Source organism: Magnolia sinica, chromosome 7 (assembly GCF_029962835.1).
Source record: "Magnolia sinica isolate HGM2019 chromosome 7, MsV1, whole genome shotgun sequence".
NCBI lineage: Eukaryota > Viridiplantae > Streptophyta > Magnoliopsida > Magnoliales > Magnoliaceae > Magnolia > Magnolia sinica.
In genome coordinates, this window is record NC_080579.1 from 53,518,507 (window position 1) to 53,542,349 (window position 23,843).

The window sequence follows — 23,843 nt, forward strand, 5'->3', positions numbered from 1 at the left end:
CTATTTATGAGGTTTTGATATGTAAAATTCATTGATCTATCATTGACTCCAAGCATGATAGATGCTTTGAATGAACTACTATCAATTCGCTGATGCTTTATGAGGGAACCATTTCAATGAAAGTTTAGAATTTGTTTTGATGAATGAATGATGTTTTAATCTCTCCATCATCCGACTTGATGATTAGGACTTTGATTCCAATTGTGTTATCCAATTAAATTAAGTAGAGTAGCATTAAGATGATTATAAGTGGATCCTTGGATCTCTAATACTTAGTTTCTTTACAATTGATATCTTAAATTCAAAATTAAGTGGTTAGTTTAGATTCCAATTTTAGATCCAATCTATTTCTAAAATCGCACAAATAGCAAGTCCCTATAGATTCGACCTCAGTCTCACCGAGATATTACTACATCGCGACCCTACACTTGGGGTTCATGAACAAAGTGCAGAGCCTACTTCTCCAACTATATGCCACATGATTCGAGATAACGAAACAGAACTATGGTACAAAAGACTTGGCCATGCCTATTATAGGAATTTATCTTGCTTTAACTCGAAGAATCTGGTGAGATCGGCTTCCTAAGATTGGAAAAAAGCCCATGACTATCCGTGGGGACTTTTCGAAAGGAAAATAAATTAAGGTTGACCACAAAAAGACAACTTTTGTGGCTACATATAAGCTTCTCGAGGTTTTACACATGTACCTTGTTAGTTTCAATAGAGTACAAAGTCAAGGTGGTAAGAGATATTTTTTAGTAGTTGTGGATGATTACTCCAGGTTCACTTAGGTCCCCTTCTTGATAGAGAAATCAAATACATTTGATGAATTTAAGAAACTTCTGAGGCATCTTCATAATGAAAAAGAGTATGATTGATCGAATTCAGAGTGATCATGGCGAGGAATTTGAGAATAATCGGTTCGAGAGCTTCTGTGATGAACATGAAATCTGACATGAGTTCCAGGCCCCTAAAACACCTCAACAAAATGGAGTAGTTATGAGAAAGAATAGGGTGCTTCAGGAAATGGCCTCAGTTATGCTCAATAGTGTGTGTGTGTGTGTGTGTGTGTGTGTGTGTGTGTGTGCGTGTGTGTATAAATTTCTAGGCTAAAGTTATAAACACAACATGTTATACAATCAATCCAGTCTATTTAAGATCAAGGCAGGATTAAACAACATAAGAATTGTGGCATGAGAAGCCACCAAACGTTAAGCATTTCAAGGTCTTTGGTAGTAAATGTTATATTCTTAGAGATCGTGAAAACTTAGGAAAGTTTGACTATAAAAGCGATGAATGGATCTTTCTATGATATTCTTTTAATAGTCATGCATATAGAATTCATAATCTCAGGACCTTGACCATTCAAAAATCAGTCAATGTGGTTATTGATGACCCACCTACTAATAACACATGTTTTATAATTGATGTGGATGAGGATGAGGGTCCAAGCCAAATAGGAAAATCTAATGAAAAACCCTCATCTCCAAAAATGTTCAATAAATAAGTAGGAGATAATCGAAACAATTGTTGTCATGCTTGTAGGTAAGTGAATTTTTTGGAGAGGAGGATTCTTACTACAGCTGAGAAGAGTCGTTGTTGTTGTCTTCCAGAAGAAGGGAAGAGGGTTTTAGTTAAAAGACATCCAGATCCATAGCTCAACTAGCAGACTGAGTGGAGATACCTCGTTTCAACACTTAAGGTCTTGGTATCAATCCGTACCAGGGGTGGCTAACATGGAGTATGTGCATTGACATGGGTGTGTACTAACAAGCTAACCCAAAAAAAAAAAAGAGGGTTTCAATTAAAGAGTCATTGTTGCATCTTTCAAAAGAAATGAGATGCTGTTTGAATTAGATTGTTGAAGGAGAAAATGATTCAATGGAGTTTCTGATGCGGTAGGATTTCTGAACGGAAAGGGCGACGAACAAAGATAGATGCAGCACTTCCTTTGGTTTTTTACCAAGTCGATATTACTGAGGGTCATTTTTGCCATTTAGAATATACATTTTTACCATTTAGAATATACATTTTTAAAACCGTATATTTTCATATTCAAATGGAAGGGCGCCAGATGGTAGGCTGTAACATCGTTAATGGAAATTAATGCAGGAGGATTACTTTAAATAAGTAAAATTAGGTGGGTTTTGGTAATTCCCATAAGAGATAGGTGAGTTTTATTAAAGGCTTTAAAAAAAGTTTCGCTATAGTGTGGGCCCAGATCGCAGTACCATGTCATTTGTTGCCATTCAAGTCACTTATCCAAGACATTCATCAGGCAGACTACACTGTGACCATCCTCTCGGCCCAAAAGTAATATTTACCACTGGTTAGGCAGGTCATAGTATACCACCCTCAGTGAACTGGGAGCCGACTAGGGAAACGGATTGGCTACTCCCCCTGACTCCATCTCCGTGGCTGGTGGTCGGTGCTCTGTGGGCCCCACCATGATGTATGTATTTCATCCATTCCATTCATCCATTTTTACAGATCATTTTATTGCTTGATCCCAAAAATGAGAGGGTTATAAATCTCAGATGGACCACACCACATGAAAACAATAGTGATTGGATATCAACCATTAAAATCCTCCTATGGCCCACTATACTGTTTATTTGAAATCCAATCTGTGTATTAGGTCATACAGGCCCACATGAAGAGAAAAAACAAATATCAGCTTGATCCAAAACTTTTGTGGCCCCCAAAATGTTTTTAATGGTCGACCCTCATTCAACACTGTTTCCTATAATGTGGTCCACTAGAGATTTGGATATATCTCATTTTTGTACTTTCACCATAAAATGATTTGTAAAAACAGATGGATGGAATGGATGAAACACATACATCATGGTGTGGCCCACATAGCACCCACCACCAGCCATTGGCTGGTGTCAGGGGGAGTAGCCAATCCGTTCCCGCCGATTAGGTGTTACCCTGACCGTGTACGGCCCACCTTGATGAATGTGTTGTATATCCACGCTGTCCATCCATTTCGTGAGCTCATTTAAGGACGTGATCCCAAAACTGCAGATCAAAATCATAGGTGGACCACACCACGGGGAACGGTGGTGACTGGCCATTAAAAACATTTTGTAGGCCACAAGAGTTTTGGATCAAACTGATCATTGTATTTCCCTTCATCCAGGGCTGCTTGACCTTATCATCACTGTTTCCTGTGGTGTGGTCCATTTAAGAGTGGGATTTACTTAATTTTTCAGCCCTCGACTTAAAATGGGGTATAAAAACAGATGAACGGCATGGATATACAGTACATCATCAAGGTGGGCCCCATGATATGGGTAACACCCACTAAGCTGTTACCCGGGTAACACTTAATCCATTCCCCAATGAACTGCCCAGATCAATCACACATGAACCACCCCACGGTGGAAACCACGCCCTGCATGTTGACTGTGTTGGCAGCACACGTTTTATCAAACCCTCGAATCAAATTGAAACCATTAGAAACAAACATCACATAGTAAGAAATCTCACTACTATTATTCATACGTAACGATCTGACTCTGCCAGCTTACAATCCAAACAAAATTAAAGAAACTATATGTTCTTCCAAGTGGAATAGGATAGCTACATGAGATGTCACACGCAACACCTCTTATTACTGTCTACCCGAGTAATACGTCGGTTTAGTGAGGATGGTTATACGGTGGAGGCTTGTAATAGGGTGGCTTATGGTATGGGCTTGGTGGCTTCTCTACTGGAGTCGGGGGTGGCTTTGGCTTTTCAACTGGAGGAGCCTTGTAAACGGGAGTCGGTGGTGGCTTTGGCTTTTCAACTGGAGGGGCCTTGTAAACTGGAGTCGGTGGTGGCTTTGGCTTTTCAACTGGAGGAGGCTTGTAAATTGGGGTGGGAGGTGGTTTTGGCTTTTCAATGGGAGGAGGCTTGTATACTGGCGTGGGGGGTGGCTTTGGCTTTTCGATAGTAGGGGGCTTGTAAACTGGAGTGGGCGGTGGCTTTGGCTTTTCCACTGGAGGGGACTTGTATACTGGAGTGGGTGGTGGCTTTGGCTTTTCGACTGGAGGGGGTTTGTAAACTGGGGTGGGAGGTGGCTTTGGCTTTTCTACTGGAGGTGGCTTCGGCTTCTCAACTGGAGGTGGTTTTTTGAATGGTGGAGGCTTGTAGGTAGGTGTTGGTGGTGGGTTCTTCTTCTCAGGTGGCTCATAGTCATGGCCAGCTTGAGAGGGAGCAATGAAAGCCCCCACTCCGAGGAGCAATACTAGCAAGTTGGGAAGGAGGGACATCCCGGGCTTGTTTGATAGTAGAACATCTAGGAAGAGCTGCGATTTATAAGAGGTTGGGGCAAATGATAGGTAGACACGTGTGAGTGTTAGGTGCCGTTGCGGTGGGTCACACGCTGTAGAGGATACGATACAATATGGTGGAGCAATACATGGACATTCTGCTGGGAAGGTCTCCACATCAGGCTTTTTCTCGTCTCCACTTTCAAACGATTCGGTGACTGTGGGCCCATTAACTTTAAAGTTGGGAAATGCGCCGAGTAGTTAATGCACGAGGAAGAAACATGTAGTCTGCCGACTTCTATGACTACGTAGCCTTTCTTTTATTTTATTTTATTTTTTATTATTATTTTTTCAGGAATGCTTATAGCGTAGAAATGGCCAAGCATTCATATACATACTTAGGTAGGTATATGTAAATGGTACCATGAGTCGACCTGTGTGCACACCATGCATTAATGCATGGTACGTCCCCTTTAGATCATGGGATGTACTAAAAATCACCCGTATTTAGTGTTGTTACTCTGTTTGTTTTGGTCACGCCACATAAAACATTGAGGATTAAACCCCACCATTGAAAACTTGTCAGGGTGACGGATGTTCTGGATCACGTTGATATTTGTTTTTTTTTTTTTTTTTATAATCCAGGTCTGCGTGACCTCGTGAATAAGCTAGATGGCAAATAAACATCATGCTGGGTCTAAGGAGGTTTTAAAGGGCGTTATTGTCCTGCTGCTTTTTGTGGTGTGGTCCACTTTAGCTATTGTTTTATGTCCTATAATGATATGAGAAATTGGATGGATTGTGTGGATATAATACATACATTATATTAGGGCTCACAGAATTTGCCACGCCAACATTGTAACCTGCTAGTCCACTATTAAACTGGGATCAGATGTAGCTGGGTAATATGGCGGTGGTGTTTCCTGACCACGGGCCTACCTTGATATATTTGCTGTATATCCACACCATAAATCACCTTGATATATTTGCTGTATATACACACCATAAATCACTTTTTTTCAGATCACTTTACCTTATGGTCTAAAAAATGGTGTAGATTCAAATCTCAAGTGGACCTCACCACAGGAAAGAGTGGTGATTAACGGTTAAAAACTTATTAGGGTCATAAAAGTTTTAGATCAAACTGATATTTGGCTTTTCCCCTCATCGAGTTTCAGTGAACTTATCAACATGTTGGATGGAAAATAAACATTACGGTAGGCCCTAGGAAGGTTTTAATGATAGGCATTCAATGTTTACTATTTCCTGTGGTGAGGCTCACTTGATAGGTGGATCTGTTTAATTTTTGGAACCATCTATTAAAATGATTTGTAAAAACTGATGGATGGCGTGGATATGTAACAAATATATCAAAGTGAGCCCCACGGTTAAGGAAGCACCCATCGTATGTTATCCCGGTAATACCTGATCTACTCCCTCCCATTCTCGGTAGAGAAATTTACGACTGTGGACCCCACCTTTTATGCATTGGATATTCTTGAAGCAATAGAAACTTAACATACGCACGTAGACCTCCTCGTACGGACGACAAATTCCAGGACGAAAATACCCCTCCTTTTCACAGAAACGGACTGGGTACTCCGCCTGCCACCCGCCAATGGTGGATTGTCAGTAGTCTGTGGGCCCCACCATGATGTATGCTTTTCATCCATGCCATCCATATATTTTTCCGGATCATTTTATGGTATGAGACAAAAAATGAGGTATATCCAAATCTTAAGTGTACCACATTACAGGAAACAGTGTTGAATGAGGGTCAACCATTAGAAATCCTCCCCGTCTAAGTTGGGGCCCACTGTGATGTTTGTGAGAAATCCTCCCCGTCTAAGTTCATTCATAGGGTCACAAAGACCTGGATGAAGAGGAAAAACAAATTTCATAATGATCCAAAACTTCTGTAACCCCTAAAAGGGTTTCAATGGTAGACGTTCAACTCCCCACTGCCTTTTACAGTGTGGTCCACTTGATAGCTAGATCTGTCTTATTTTTCACCTCAAGCCTTAATACGAGTTCACCAAATAGATGGACGGTTTGGATATAACACATACCTCATAATGGGACTCACAAAAATCGGTGGGGATTACAATAGGAAGAAAAAAAAAAACCCAAAGCCAACGAGTCGGGCCCAACCGGGTCGACCGGGTCAGAACTTGGCCTATCGCTACGGATTATAACAGTAGCCATAACTGTTGTGCTATGCACTTTTTTCTCTTTTTATTTTTATTTTTTACATGGAGAACATTTTCTCCCTTACATTTTTCTATAATACATAATTATGTAAATATGTATATATAAGTATATAAAAATATTTTTCTATCTTTTAATTCATTTCTTTGTGTATTTATTTAACAAGCAAATCTCCTAAACTAAAATGATTTACTTAACTTACCACATATGATTTTGGGGTAGGAGAAGCTAATTTAGCCAACGAACCTAGTTATTTTCCAAGATTCTATCAGGTCGATGGTCGAAAATCCATTTCATTCAGTTCGTGGTCAATTTCAATCACTTCACAGTCAAATTGGAAATTCAACGGGGCAAACATGAAATTGAGTGAGACAAACATGAAATTGAGCGGGGCAAACTAGAAATTCAGCAGGGCAAATATGAAATTGAGCAAGGCAAATATGAAATTAGGGCTGAAAGTCGGGCGGGTTGGTTCGGGTTGGTGCTCAACCCTAACCCAACCCAAGGTTCCTATACTTAAACCTTGACCCAACCGAACCCAATCTTGGGCTGAGAATTCTCAACTCAAGCCCAACCCAAGAGGGCTCGACGGGTTGATTGGGTTGGTCGAGTGTATACATGCTAATATTTTCGTTATTACATTAGTTTATTATATTTCAATATAAGACTTATTTCTTGTATCTATAATTTTATTATTTATATGCGTGATTATTCATCATAAAGAACTTCATTTTTTTAAAAAAAAAAAAAACCAAGCTAAAATATAGGACTACTCCTTTAAAAAGTCATGTAGCATAGCACGCAATCTATTTGGGAGAGATAAATCTAGCATATCTTGTTAACTTGAGTCCTTAGAAATGACGTGGACAAATGAGACCCGACATCACTAGTGTACCTTCTACACAAACAATTCACACTCAATTATAATTTATAAGTAACTAATATATTGATCAGGTTCGGGTTAGGTCGAGCAACCTGAGACCTCAACCCAAGCCCAACCTAAGTTTTATTGGGTTGGTTTTTGTATAGCCCAAGCTTGAGATCAGACCCGATATATCCTTCCCGAGCCCAACCTAATGTCGGGTCGGTCACGTGTCGGTCAGGTTGAACCCGCCCAACTTTTAGCCGTACATGAAATTGAGCGGGGGAAACTAGAAAATCGGCGGGACAAACTAGGAAATCAGCAGGGCAAACTAGAAAATTAGCGGGGCAAACTAGAAAATCAGCGGGGCAAACTAAGAAATCAGCGAAGCAAACTAGAAAATCAGCGGGGCAAACTAAGAAATCGACAAGGCAAATTAGAAATTCAACGTGGCAAATATGAAATTGAACAAGGCAAACTAAAAATTGAGTGGGGCAAATGAGAAATTTAGCGGGGCAAACATGAAATTGAGCGGGGCAAACTAAACAATCATTATGCCCACTGTTTCCCGTGGTATAGTTTCAATGGTGGAAATCATTATGCCCACTATTTCCCATGGTATAATCAACTTGATCTTTTGATATGCTTCAATTTGGGGCTAAACCGCTAAAATTAGATGAAAAAACGGATGGACGGTGTGGATATACTATATACATGAGGGTAAGGATAACCTTATAATGGTAGAAAAAATATAGTTCATTTTTCATAACATCTCACCTGGAAACTGTCACGCACCGAGTGAACGACATCCGTTTCCAATTCTCGTAGCGTTGGTTCTAATTTCATCACTACTGATGTCTGCAAAAGAACAAAGAGTAATGTTAAATAAAAAAATCGATAAGGTTGTCAAGTTGAGTAAAGTAAATGATAGAGATATATATAAACTTACAGCTTCACTCTTGACAATAGCATGTATTCTTTTGTACCTCCAACACTTCCAACCTCGATATTGAATGAAGCGTGGAATTTGATGGGGAACATACGAAACAACACACTCTTGTAGGGCCGATAATATCTCTATTGCCCATACCTGTTAGAATGAAATTATACCAGGTTAAAAATCCAAAATTGACTATAGAGGGAAAATATATAGAAAATAAAAGGTGTTATTACTTGTAGAGGAAGGACGCAACCACATACAGTGTACTGAGGGAAACTTGATGCGGTAACGGCAGATTCGATTTCTTGCGACATTGTATAGTATCCCAAACTACCCCAGGGATACATATAGAAATCATCTAACGAGTCCACGAGGTGAATATAATCCATGTTGCACATGGTTTTCAGTTCGGTTCCCCTAAGAAAGCACTCTACAACTAGAAGTAGGGCAACCTTCACAACGTCATCATGCTTATTGGTGTCAACTAATCTCTCAAATACGTCCATTAGGTGCTTCTTTAATATTGGATGTTCTTTGAAGTATTTGTCTCTTAGTGTACTCATAGTGCAACGATTCTTCAGTACAGTAAGATCTCAAATCTTAAGACTGATAATAAGGGCGAAGTCCATCTCGAAAAACTGCAATCACCTCCCCCTAATCTCAAATACTGAATCACCTTTGTATCTTACTAAAAAAAGGTGAAATAGAGCCCCTATAAATCTAAAGGATATAACATGCAATAGAAACGCGAAAGGGGATTGCCTAAACAGATTTAGACGACTATCGTGCTTCTCCACTCCACCCTTCACCTTATCAAACCACCATGTTAGTGTACACCTAGATGTTGGCTTGGAGATTACGACAGAATATTCGTCGCCTGCAGAGATAAATTGAAAAACATATCAAACATAAAATTCACAAGATAAACATCGTCTACAAAATCAGACATGATTGAATATAATGTAGCATTTCATTAATTTGAACAAGCTTCATATGAAATACAAAAAGAAATTGAGCGAGGAAATACCGAAAATTGTGCGAGACAAACTATAATTTAATCGGGGCAAACTGCAAATTGAACGGGGCAAACTGGATATTGAACAGGGCAAACTAGACATTCGTTGTGGCAAACTACCAGGAAATCAATGTGTAATCTCAGCATTCAACGTGTATTCCTGAATAATCTCATTTTTCAATTATTCAATCATTGTATTTTACCAAGTTCAACATTAGCCAAATTAGCGGGGGAAACATGAAATTGAGCAGGGCAAACTAGAAAATCAGCCAAGCAAACTACAAATTCAACGGGGCAAACTAGAATATCAGCGGGGCAAGCTAGAAAGTCATCGGGGAAAACTAGATAATCAGCAAGGCAAACTAGAAATTCAACAGGGCAAACTAGGAAATTAGCGAAGCAAACATGAAATTGAGTGGGGGAAACTAGAAAATCAGCGGGGTAAACTAGGCAATTAGCGGGGCAAACATGAAATTAAGCGGGGCAAATATGAAAATGAGCGGGGCAAATTTAATAGATAATTTCATGGCTTGAGCCCATAAATATAAACATATCCAATGTTCAAATGGACCACACCAAGTGAAAATTTGAATTGAACTTCTAATGTTGATCATTTCTTAGGGGCCACAGAAGTTTTGGATCAAGCTTATAATTGTTTTTTCTATTGATCCATGTCTATATGATCTTATGAATAGGTTTGATAACAAACAAACATCACTATTGGGCCCACTATGGTTTCAACAGTGGAAATCATTATGCCCCGATGTTTCCCATGGTATGATCCACTTGATCTTTTGATATGCTTCAATTTGGGGCTAAACCGCTAAAATTAGATGGAAAAACGGATGGACAGTGTGGATATATTACATACATTCAATGTGGGCCCAACTGAGTTTACTTAGTACAACGGGAGTGTACTGACAAACTCAGTACGCAATCCGATTACGCTTGCTACGCCCCACAATGATGTTTTATTTGTAATACATCATTTTCGACACCCCTCCGTTTTCATCGGTATATGTATAGACCAAAACCCCATATGTGGGAGGGAACCTAGACATTGAAGGAGGGAGCCTAGACATTGAGCTGGACAAGCATGAAATTGAAGGGGGTAAATAAGAAATTCAGTAGGGGAAACATTAAATTCAGCGGGGAAAACATGAAATTTAGCGGGGAAAACAAGAAATTGATCAGGGCAAACTTGATTTTCAGCGGGGGAAACATGAAATTCAACAGGGAAAATCATGAAATTCAACAGGGAAAAAATGGAATTGAGCCAAGCAAACTGAAAATTAAGCGGGACAAACATGAAATTCAACAGGGGAAACATGAAATTCAGCGGGGCAAACTAAGAAATCAGTGGGGTAAACTAAAAAATCAGCGGAGCAAACTACAAATTCAGCGAGGCAAACTAAAATATCAGCGGGGCAAGCTAGGAAGTCACCGGGGCAAACTCGAAAATTAGCCGGGCAAGCATGAAATTAAGCAGGGCAAACTAGATAATTAGCGAGGCAAACTATAAACTCAGCCGGGCAAACTAGAGAATCAGCGAGGCAAACATGAAATTGAGCGGGGGAAACTAGAAAATCAGCGGCGCAAACTAGGAAATCAGCGGGGCAAACATGAAATTGAGCGGGGCAAACTAGACAATCAGCGGAGCAAATTTAACAGATAATTTCATGGCTTGAGCCTATAAATATAAACGTATCCAATGTTCAAATGGACCACACCAAATGAAAATTTGAATTGAACTTCTAATGTTGATCATTTCTTAGGGGCCATAGAAGTTTTGGATCAAGCTTATAATTGTTTTTTCTATTGATCCATGTCTGTATGATCTTATGAATAGGTTTGATAACAAACAAACATCATTGTTGGGCCCACTATGGTTTCAACGGTGGAAATCATTATGCCACGCTGTTTCCCGTGGTATGATCCACTTGATCTTTTGATATGCTTCAATTTGGGGCTAAACCACTAAAATTAGATGGAAAAACGGATGTACGGCGTGGATATAATACATACATTCAATGTGGGTCCAACTGAGTTTACTTAGTACAATAGGAGCGTACTAAAAAATCAGCGAGGCAAACTAAAAAATCAGTGGGGCAAACTAGACAATCAGTGGGGCAAACATGAAATTGAGCAAGGCAAGCTAGAAAGTCAGCGGCGCAAACTAGAAAATCAGCAGGGCAAGCATGAAATTGAGTGAGGCAAACTAGAAATTGAGTGGGGTAAACTGGAAAATCATTATGCCCACTGTTTCCTGTAGTATGGTCCACTTGATCTTTTGATAGGCTTCAATTTGGGGCTCAACATATATATATATATGTGTGTGTGTGTGTGTGTGTGTGTGTGTGTGTGTGTGTGTGCGTGCACATGCATGCACATGTGTCGTGTGTATATATACGTGTGTGTGGGAAAAGGTTCTATATGGTCGAGCTCATGTGAACTACCCATGAGGTCGAGCTGTGTGGGCGCTATCATGAAGTATGTCAAACATCTACCCCATTAGTCAGATGCACCTTTCCATGGTGGGCCTAGAGCTTAAAAAACAAGTTAATCCGTGACTTTTCTAGGCCACACCACGTACAAAACTTGAGAGGGGTTACCTTCCATTAAAACATTCATATTTATTTTTTGGGCCAACCAAGATGTGTTTCACAAATCCAGCCCATCCATAATGTGTGTCCCACTTGGATGAGGGGTCAGACCAAGTTTCAGACACATCCAAATTTCAGGTGGGCCCCACCAAGTAATTTTATATGTTTTAGGCATGTCTTCACATGATTTTAGATGGTATGGCCCACCTGAGTTCCGTATACGGCTGATTTTTCTGATATCCCATAATTTAAAGGGGACCCATCAAGTTCATGGTGTTGATGTTCGACACACATCATGGTGGGGCCCACACAGCTCGTCCTCATGGGGAGTTCCCACGAGCTCAACCGTATAGAACCTTTTCTTCTAGTACAAAAATAAAAATGGAACTACATACATTCAATGTGGACTCAACTGAGTTTAAAATATACCTATGCTGCGTGCTTTCTTCACTGGACCGACCATTTTCAGAAGAAGACAAAATGCTGATGAGGGGGGCCCACAAAAAGAGTTTTTTCTACTGGAAACGCAGTGAGGAAAGGGGGTGAATGCAACGGCAGTGAAAGCAACAGTGGAAAGGGTGAGGAAAAGCAAGCGGTGGAAATGGGAGAGGAAAAGCCGCAGCCATGAAAGGAGGGGTATTTTCATCCTAAAATTCTGACTCCATATGAGGAGGTCCAAGTGCGTATTCTAAGTTTGTATTGCTTCAAAAAAACCGCTGGATAAAAGGTGGGGTCCACAGTCGTAAATTTCTCATTCTCGGTAACATACCAATTTTCTCGGAACCAAACTAGTGCCTCACGGACTTCAACCTTCCATCTTTTAATGGGGCCACTGTGATATTGTGTGGGATCCACTCGAATCATTAGACGTTTAATCCCATGTTGGGCCCATAGAAAAAAAATCTAGGCTAATTTGTGAATGAAATGGGCCATACCAAATGGAAACAATTGGGAAAGGCGCCCACCCTTGATTTTTACCAGGCCAACCCTGTTGAGCATTGGAAATCCACTCCAACCATTATATGTCATACAAAAAGTTAGGCTTGATGTCCAAGAAATCATGCATATATATGATTCAACTGGGCCATGCCAAGGAAGGCGATTTGGAAGATACGCTCTTTCCATATTCTATTTTTAGTCATGTGGTCCACCTTAACCATGGATGGAGCTGATTTTCAGACCATAGGTCCAGTGTGAGTTGAATTATCTTATGATTGGAGTGGATTTCCCATTAACACCATGGTGGGAACGATCAAAGTAGGTAAGTTATTTTCTTTTTCGAAATAACTTTCCAGATACAACATTTATTAACATTAATTTATGCTTAAATTATACAGCTAGTTGGACCGTTGGACCGTCCAACTAGTTGTGTGTGAGCACCTTTGCATGTAGAGAGAGGAATGCTCACCAGCACACCTACACACATGTGCCATGGGCGTCTAATCCGAACGTTCCTTGTGATGCAGAATCCCATGAAATCCCAATGGACAAATTTTCACCTGATCTAAAATTCTAGTGGGCTATAGCTAAAAAAATGCAAATCAAGGGAGGAAACTGTTTTCATTTTTCATGGCCCTCCAAAGTTTTGAATCAAAGTAAAAATTGGGCCAAGGGATTTCATGAGGTGTTGCTTCTCGTGAACCGTTCAAGTTTCGGAGTCACATAACGTCGCACAAGTTCCGTTGCGCAGCTGAGCATTCGTCTCTCTCTCTCTCTCTCTCTCTCTCTCTCTCTCTCTCTCTCTCTCTCTACACACACACACACACACACACACACACACACATATAGAGAGAGAGAGATGCTCACACACAACTAGTTGGACCGTCCGACAATTCGATTAATTAATGCTAATTAATGTTGAGATGTTGAGATGGAGATAGGACTTTGTTTCATGTTACCTTTCAAACGGGTCCTTCAAAATGGTTAATGGCTTGGGTGGGTCCTTTTGTGGTGTTAATGTAAAATCCACCCGACCATCATTTGTGTCACCCGATGTTAGAATTATGGACTGAAAATTAACCCCATTGGTGGTTCAGGTGGACCGCGCAGTTGGAAACAGTGTGCTGAAATATCTCACCCTCCAAAATGATTCATTTGATGAGGCCCACTTGAATCACATGTGCATCTTATTTTTCGGTCCCACGCCTAGAATTTACTGTCTCATCTAATGGTTGGAGTGGATTTTACATATTTATGATTTGGGTTCGGTAAAAATCCAAGGTGGACGTCTCTTCCTCAAATGTTTTATTGGTGTGGCTCACTTGAATTACAAGTCTGCATTATATTTCGGCTCTAGACCTACAATGAGATTGCACATCTGATGGTCAGAGTAGATCTTATATATATGACTCAGTGGGCCATATCAAAAATCAAGGTAGACCTTTCTCCCTTTGTTAAACTTCTTCAGATTCAGAGAGAAAAGTTGCGTGTTTCGAAAAAAGTGGGAGTAGATTAGGTGCAGCCTGTCCTCAAGTAGTACTGTGCATCCCTAACCCTTGGGTGTACCTTGATATACGTATTGTATATCCATGCCCTACATCCATATTTTCAGCTCATGATAGGATATGATTCAAAAAATGAAGTAGATAAAATTTCTCAGGTGGACCACACCACAGAAACTGTGGTGATTAGCCATTAAAAACTTTTTGTGGGCCAAAAGTTTTAAATCAAGCTTAAATTTGTTTTTTATTTTTAATTTATTCCATCAAGGTCTTTGTGAACTTATCAATAAGTTGGTTGGCAAGTAAAAAATTACTGTGAGCCTTAGGAAATTTTTAATGATAAGAGTTCAATATCCACTATTTCCTATGGTGTGTACCACTTGAGATTTATAACTGCATTTTTTAGATTAATGTTCTAAAATGAGCTAAAAAAAATCAATGGACAACGTGGATATACAATACCTATGTCAATGTGGGTTGCATGATCAGGGACCAACTGTGTTGCATGAGAAAGGGGCCGCACTTAATCCACTCTTCTTCTTTTTTTCCTTTCAAAAAATATAATAAGCACTTTTTTCTTGTAATGGAGCCACATAAGCTTAATGGCTGAAGAGGAATGTATAACCTTATTTTTATTGGGTCCATCGTGATGTGCATGTGACATCCAGTCTGACCGTTAGATGTGTCATCCCATTCTACGTCTTGGTACAAAATATCAAACTGACTATTGATTCAGGTAGGCCACACCAATAGAATAGCAGAGGGAGAGATGTTAACCTCTGATTTTTATAATACTCACAATCATGAGTAAATTAAATCAACTCCAACCATTAGATGTCACACCAAAGGTTAAACGTAGAACTCAAAAATTAGGGTCATACTTGATTTAAGTGTACCTCATCAAAGGAATTATTTTGGAAGGTGAGCTTTTTTTCGCACATTATTTCCAATTGTGCGGTCCACTTGAACCATGGATAGAGTTGATTTTTGGTTCCTAGATTTAACATGAGTTGACATACATGACCGTCAAGGTGGATTTTACATTAACACCCCAATGGAGCCCACCCAAGCCAGGGATCATTCCCAAGAGACCTATTAAAAAGGTAAGGTGAAGCAAACACCCTCTCTCATAGCATTAAATGCCTAGCTAGTTGGACCAAAACGCAGTGTCCACTTAGTTGTGTGTGAGCATCTCTCTCTCTCTCTCCGTCTCTATATACGTGTGTGCGCGTGGGGGGGGGCACGGGGGCGGGGGGTGGAGCTTCCCATGAGTTCAAGCTGTGTGGGCCTCCACCGTGATGTGTGTCAAACATCAACACCGTGCATTTGATAGGTCCCCTTTAAATTATGGGATATCCCAAAAATCAGCAATATACGGAACTCAGGTGGGCCATATCATCTAAAATCATGTGAAGACATACATAAAACATATAAAAGCACTTGGTGGGGCCCACCTGACATTTGGATGCGTCTGAAACTTGATCAACCCCTCATCCAAGTGGGACACACATAATTGATGCACTGGATTTGTGAACCATATCTTGGTGGGCCTAAAAAATGATTATAAATGTTTTAATGGGAGGGTAGCCCCTCTCAACTTTTGTATGTGGAGTGGCCCACACAAGTCATGGATTGACTTTATTTTTAAGCTCGAGGCCAACCATAGAATGGTGTATTTAAGTGATTGGGTAGATGTTCAACACGCATCACGGTGGGGCCCGCAACTCGACCTCATGGGAAGTTCCCATGAGGTCGATTGCATGGAACCTTTTCCACACACACACACACACACACACACACACACACACACACACACATATATATATATATATATATATATATATATATATATATATATACACGGTCAAGTTCATGGGAGCTGTGTGGGCCCCACCATGATGTATGTCGAACATCAACACCGTGCATTTGATGGGTCCCCTTTAAATTATGGGATATCCCAAAAATCAGCCTTATACAAAACTCAGGTGGGCCATACCATCTAAAATCATGTGAAAACGTGCCTAAAATATATAAAAGCACTCGGTGGGGCCCACTTGAAATTTGGATGCGTTTGAAACTTGGTCCAACCCCTCATCCAAGTGGGACACATAATGGATGGGCTGGTTTTGTGAACCACATCTTGGTGGGCCCAACAAATGATTATGAATGTTTTAATGGAGGGTAACCGCTCTCAACTTTTGTATGTGTTGTGGCCCACACAAGTCACAGATTGACTTGATTTTTTAAGCCCTAGGCCCACCATGGAATGGTGCATCTGACTGATGGGGTAGATGTTCGACACCCATCATGGTGGGGCCCATGTAGCTCAACCTCATGGGAAGTTCCCATGAGCTCGACTGCATAGAACCTTTTTCCGCGCGCGCGTGGAAATGGTATTATGAGGTCGACCTCATGGGAACCTCCTATGAAGTGGAGCTATGTGGACCCCACCATGATGTGTGTCAAACATTAACAACGTATACTTGAAGGGTCCCCTTTAAGTTTTGTGGTGTGGCCCACCCAAGTCATGGATTGACTTGATTTTTGAGCCCGTGACCCACCATGGAATGGTGCATCTGACTGATGGGTAGATGTTTGACACCCACCACGGTGGGTCCCACACAGCTCGACCTCATGGGAAGTTCCAATAAGGTCCGACTGATGGGGGTTGATGTTCAACACACATCACGGGTGGGGTTGGGTATTGGTTGGGATATACCCAGACCCTGCCCATTTATTAACCAGGCACAGAAAAAAAAAAAAAAAAAACCCAAACCTCACCCGTCTAGCTACACCCATGCCTGGCCCATGTCAAGCCAGATTCAGGTACCCATTGGGTGCACCCGGCCGTTGACACCTCTACAAACAGCAGATATTTTATTTCCATAGAAAATCAATTTTCATGTTTAAAAAAATTTGAACTTATCCAAATCCAAACAGTCGCAAGAATTCAAAAAAGAGACAAAAAGCGAGCCAATGTCTAACACCGTAGACACAACATTATAAAGGACAAAATGCCTCTAATTGAATAATAATAAGGGAAAATGCAAAAAAATCTATTTTCTTCATCCAATTCGAAAGAGACCAGCACCGAAATGCTTCAAGAAGTGTATCTTTATGATTTTTTATCCAGTTTGCTGCATCAAAATGCCTTTTATGAATTTCCAAGCATTCTAAAATCCCAAACGCACAATGAAGTAAGCCAAACATAACCATTTGGATTGATAAGTATGCCATCATCCTCATCTTCACATTGTCGAATCCATCCAACAACAATGTTGACCACCGGTGGCCCAAAAACTGAGCATCTTTGACCATGAATGTCAATGCCAAGACCTCAATTTTTCCTAAAGCCCAGATTGATCAATAGACACTTAGCCATTTCTGGATTGCATTGAAATGTTGGGTAATCCAAAAGATTCCATATGCCATCTTTGCCGTCTTCTGGGAAAAAAGAAATTTCAACAATGATAAAAGATTATGTTTCCTAATGGCCTGGGTTGCGTGGATGCACTGGACATGGGCAGTCGTCCTGATCCCCATTTGCTACAGTTTCTACAATGATGCATGAGATCTAACTACTGTTCCAAAATTCGGTGGTTTGACTCGAAACTTGGCCAAGTCAACTCAACTCAGTCAGATTTCAAGCTGAATTTTTGGAAACTCAGTGACAAGCTTGGCTCGATCCAGTCTCGACGAGTCAGCTCGTAAACTCGGTTGAGCAGGCTCAACTCAATCGAGTTACTCAGCTGGGGTCAACTGATTTGTTGGTACAATGCAAAAATGTGTATGTGAAAACTCTAAATTCACAACCAATTACAAAGTATTCAGGCGTGCTGCCAGTCCAACAAGCACTTGTGTTTAAAATTGGATTATTATATTTTTGATGTACGCAATAAGATTAATATTAACAACCAACCAAAATAATTTATATTTTATTTACTGACAAGTTGAGTAAAGACTCGTTCGAGCTGAGCTGACCCAGTTGTACATCAAGTCAAGTTTTCATGTTTTTGAGCTATGGATCTAACATCCAAGGGACGCGGTCATAATCCAACCTATGATTACTCCAATATCCAAGCAGATGGACTACACCTAACTAACATCCTCATCTCTAATATATCAAAGTCAAGAACCATCTAAACCTCGTACCTTAAGATGTGAGGGGTCAGGAAAAGCATACACATGGCGACCATACCTGGGCCAAACACTATTTGATAGAGCTATGGTGTGATATGAAGCAGAATTTCGAGCTGGAACTGAAATAGATCCAGGAAGATCAGAAGTTAACAGATACAGAGTCTGGAAAAGTAGTAGAAATTCACAAAAGAAGACAACCAGGCTGTTGAATGAGATTTCAATGGTTTCTAAGGCATCCCACTGCTGGAAGGATAGAACTAGGCCATCGCATCACCAGCTTCAGAAGCATCACATCCTACAATGTTCACCAAATCATAGTTTAAAATAACAGGAGCCATTAATTGCAAAAAGATCATGTATATATTTAAGAAAAAGAAGGTCACCACAACCTTGTATATATGTGAGTCATAGTCTCTTTCATAATTTAATTAAATACCAACTGCTTGCTAGACAAGTTTAAGAAAAAGAATCTTTTGTTTTTAAGGCAGCACTGATTTTATTAAATAGAGAGTAACAAAGACCAAAAAAATCTTTGCATAGAAAAGTGAAATATGCTCAACCATGTGACTAAAGTGGAATAGAAGGCCCACTACCGGTGAACAGGATCAATGAATTGGTCATATAGGCCCCCAGGTTGATGAGACCACTAAAACAGACACCCAATTGGATCAGGGGCCACCACAGTCAAATCAAACTACTAACTAGGGCTATAATGGGTCGGATGCAGATCAAATATTGCAATATCCAGACAACCGACTTCAATGTCGGATAAAGATTCTGATACTATCCAAAGAAGTTGGACATAAGTCTGATGAGGGTATTATACAAAGAAGTTAAATATAAGTCGGCCCTACTAATATGTAATTAAAAAATCAAAAAAGAAAAAACGAAGTTAAATACCTAATAAATTTAGTAAAAATAGAAAAATAAAATTTCACCATAGATGAATAGCTAATAAACCAGTAAAAATATAGCAATTTCCATACCATTATTACCTAATATCTAGCTATTAAGTTTAGAACATAAATAAAAATTCACCAACTTTGAGGCAGGAGGAGTTGACTTTAACTTGATGTTACTATAACTAGGAACTCGAGCCCCTTGCAAAGAAATTTTACTCAAAAGGTAATAAATCGGGTTGTGGGATAGCAATACAAGCGTCGTGCTGCTAGGTGAAGCAGTGGAGCGATGCACCTTAAAGTTAATCATGAGCAGCAGTCACCATATCAACCTCACTATCCATGTCAATTTCAGTCAACACCGTAGAAACTATATATCATATATTAGTATTTAATATCTTTACTAAAAAAATCTTATTCATTGGGCAAATAATTGAGCAAGTGGATGCTATCCAACACACTTAGATATCAGAAAATTAGGCAACAGGTAATCGAGTGAAAAAAATTTATTGAAGTAAAAATTCATTGTCTGAATGCAATTTTCTCAGGCCAGAGATGTTGGGTAATTGGATAACAAATTCATTGTCTGAATGCAATTTTCTCAGGCCAGAGATGTTGGGTAATTGGATAAACAGATACGCATTGTCAGCACTACCTCTAACTGGACCATAATTGGATTGGTATACCCACATTCCATCGATGGCCTTAAGGCTCAAAATCATGGACGGGCCAGCAGATAGGATCCACCCCTGGCTATATAAACATGTGATGAGGGTAAACTTTACCCCACAGCATGAAACCATAATTCAAAAACCAGAAAGCTCGACTTGATCCGATGTTCAGCCAGTTCAGGTCAACTCAAAGACCCTACCCAACTCAATTCCATGTTTAATAATTCTAAGTTACAAAGACTGGGCATGGTAATAAATATTTAAAGAAAATGTTCCAGTGCTCTCAGAGCGCTAAGTAGTGGTCCTAGTTGCATCAGGACCCTTATATAGTCAAGTACATTGATCCATACTCTGCAATAGTTCCAACACACATTCACAGGCTACCATGAAAACACCACGTGGATCAAACAAATATTAACTATTTTATCAATGGCCTATAATATGGATAGTCAAGATTGTTTACACAAAACAAGGCCCAGTCAACAATTCGATCCATCTACTTGTTAGGCTCATCATGGATTGCTTATTCTAAAGAATCGCTTTGTAGGTAATCATAACCATACCATCCATAGTAATGCAGGGGCATTTTTACACCGGGCTCACTTGGGGTGGGCGGCCCGTGTGAAGCAGGTGGCTCGTGTGAGGCAGGTGGCTAGTGTGAGGTGGGGCCCACGAGGGGGGTTTGGCCGAGGTCCTAACCTATGCAATGTGGGGCCTGGGCTATGAGATAAAGGGATTGATTCGCAATGCTCGATCAATTTGAGCTTTCAGAGAAAGTGGTTAATTGTCCTACATCAAAGGGCGGGAGGTCTCGTGTTCGAGACTCCTCACCGGGAGTGATTAATGCAGGGAAATTTTCACACCGGGCTCGAGTGGGGTGGCCTATGGTATGCAGGGACGCACTCGGGGTGGGCAACTCGTGTGAAGCGAATGGCTCATGTAAGGCAGGCTCCACCCGTGTCAGGCGGGTGGCTCGTGCGAGACAAAACCCATGTGAAGTGGGACCCACGAGGGGGGTTCAGCCGAGGTCCTAACACATGCAATGTGGGGCCCGGGCTATGAGATAAAGGGATTGATTCGCCATGCTCTATCAGTTCGAGCTTTAAGAACAAGTGGTTAATTGTCCTACATCAAAGGGCAGGAGGTCTCGTGTTTGAGACACCTCAACGGGAGTGATTAATGCGTCTCGTGTTCCAGACTCCTCACTAGGGGTGTTTAGTGCAGGGGTATTTTCACACCAGGCTCGAGTGGGGTGACCTGTGGGATGCAGGGGCACACTCGGGGTGGGTGGCTCGTGTGAAGTGGAACCCATGTGAAGTGGGGCCCACGAGAGGGGGTTCGGCCGAAGTCCTAACCCATGGGATGTGGGGCCTACGAGGGGGGGTTCGCCATGCTCTATCAGTTCAAGTTTTTAAAGCATCAGTTCGAGCTTTTAGAACAAGTGGTTAATTGTCTTGCATCACATAGCTTCGGAAAAAGGATGGCTGTAGAAAACAAGGCCAAATCATGGGTGGATTACATCATTCGATCAATGTGATTTTGGCAGGGCAGTCTACAAAATATGTTTTGGACTTCATAGATAGTTCAGATTGATCAATTGGATTGACCAAGTGGCGCAATCCAACTAGGAACACTGACTTACGGTGCTTGGAGAGCACTAAATCACTTATCGTATTTAAAATTTACAAGAGTGACTCAATTCAAGTCAATGCAAGTCTCGCGGAGTCAACTCAACGAGTCTTCCCAAGTCAGAACCGAGTCATTCCTAGAACCAAGTTTTCCAAGCAACTCAACTCGAAATCTCACCAAGTCGAGTTCACTCAGTTGACTATTGAGTCGAATCAACAAGTTATAAAACTATGCACAAAACACTCTTTACATCAACAATCAACTCTACCAAGAACAAGATAAGACTACAATATGTTCAATCATGTAAATACATCTTCACCACAAAAGACAGTTAATTAGAATTAGTACACAGAATGTGTACTAATCCCTACTCCAATCAAGCATCCTCACATAACCCAAAATATCTCTAGAAATATGAACATAAACTGCTAATAGCTATCCAACCAACACTAAAAACTATTTTAACACTACCAAGTACCAACTCCCCAAAAGTAATCTAAAACTTGCAATAACTAAACATGCAATGGTATCAAGCAATAACTTACCATATGAAAGCTACACATCACGGGTCAAATACTATCAAACCACTAGCTGGGAAAACAAATCTTGCCAATTTAAATTAAGTTGTTCATTCTAGCCTAATTTAGACAAAAATGGTCAACTCTAGGTCAAACTGCTACATGTATGTCGCATGTAGGCTCTGTTTGATATCCATGATCATCTCCCTCATGAATGTCTTTAGAACACAACAATTTAAGTAATAAAATGACTAGACCGCATAATTAGATATTACCATAAGAAAATGGAATGCATCCAACCATCCAATTTGATTAGCATCACCCCGATGGGAATTCATTGTCACAAAAAAGAAAGAAAGAAAGAAAATCACTTATCAAGGGGGAAAAAAAACATTATAAAAAAAAAAAAAAAAAAAGTACTTCATTTCAATCTCTTCTTGTTCAGCGTTTGACAATGTTAAATTTAAACATGTAGACTCTCATTCTCGGTCACACACATCTTGAACTGATACCACTTTCACTGAACAGGCCTCCTACGCATTTTCTGTTCAACCACTCTACAGCTTGTATATTACAATCTCGCTGATCTTGCAAACAATCTCTTAGATGCAAACGCTCTGCGTATAGTCTCTTCTATCTCTTAGTACAGATTATTGTGTACAATCTCTCTAATATTGTGGTCTATCAACTACTGATTAGCCCACTTCCAATTTGGAATCAGATTGATCTCGTTGATCCTCTCCTTCGGCCTCTCTGAACTTCTCAGATGATCATTTACCTAGAGTTGTACATCGAGCCAAGTCAAGCCGAGCTCTGCTCTACTAGGCTCAGCTCGGGCTCGGCTCGACCTCCAAGCTGAAAATGCTAGCTCAAGCCGAGCGTTGTCTATTCTTTTTCATTTTGAAAAATGAAAAGGTAAGTGTATTTATAGTCTACAAACTTAATACATCTTTCATAAATTTAATATTCTCCATAGGATGAATGCCTTCCTAGCATAACTTTGTAGTTGCGGCCACCACGTCGATAATACTCATCTCCTCCATCTGAACCAGGACTGGATCCATCATTTTTGTTGTCCGTGCCAGAGCTGGTGTCTTCTCCAAGATACTCGTTAACCTTCCCTAAATCAAAAGGTGGGAAGACTTTTCCACCATATTCTTGTATAGATTCAGCCAACTATTTCAAACTTTTTTTGTGAGATGATCTATATATAGAATACCTAAGATCTTGTAGAATGAGGCAAGTCTGTAAATAAACTTTGATGGCTTCTTGCTTCTCGTGCTCGGCCCTGCTTCGGTGTCATGTGTTGAGGAGGACATTGTTGATATCTAGATGCCTCTGCCTCTTCCTTGCTCAACTTCAAGACAATTTTTAATTGCTCTTCTTCCAAAGATCTTAATCTAGCTTCCTTCTCTTTTTCCTCTTCCCTAATTATTCTCTCCACTCCCTCTATTTCGGATTCTCCATCGATTACAATAGACCTGTTATGATATATCTTATGGCTAGTTGTTTTCGGTGTGGGAGAGGGGGTGGCTTCTAAGCTGATTTATTTTGTTTGCAAATTTGGCCCCACACAAATTGCATTAAATCTTCATTCTTCCAGAGTCTAGGGAGTAGACTTGGGAACCGTAATACCAATGTTAGTGGATGGATCA

General features: G+C 40.4%; 2 protein-coding genes across 3 annotated transcripts in view; both read right to left on the reverse strand.

Moving 5' to 3' along the window:
• Window positions 1-3,647: 3,647 nt before the first annotated feature.
• Window positions 3,648-4,262, reverse strand: LOC131250630 (proline-rich extensin-like protein EPR1). Its single transcript, XM_058250915.1, has one exon. The coding sequence runs from the start codon at window positions 4,260-4,262 to the stop codon at window positions 3,648-3,650; it is 615 nt and encodes a 204-aa protein (XP_058106898.1).
• Window positions 4,263-18,363: 14,101 nt separating this feature from the next.
• The window catches only part of LOC131251351 (uncharacterized), a 28,116-nt gene continuing 22,636 nt past the window's right edge, over window positions 18,364-23,843 (reverse strand). The window contains exon 3 of one of the 2 annotated variants that reach the window (XM_058252030.1): window positions 18,364-18,766. In XM_058252030.1, the coding sequence (XP_058108013.1) occupies window positions 18,689-18,766 (78 nt within the window). In that variant the 3' untranslated portion in view covers window positions 18,364-18,688. The remainder of the gene's footprint in view (window positions 18,767-23,843) is intronic. The other variant, XM_058252032.1, reaches the window with a different exon arrangement.

Bases quoted from the DNA above. Each gene is read 5' to 3' on its own strand.
- LOC131250630 (XM_058250915.1), bottom strand. From the start codon at position 4,262: ATGTCCCTCCTTCCCAACTTGCTAGTATTGCTCCTCGGAGTGGGGGCT.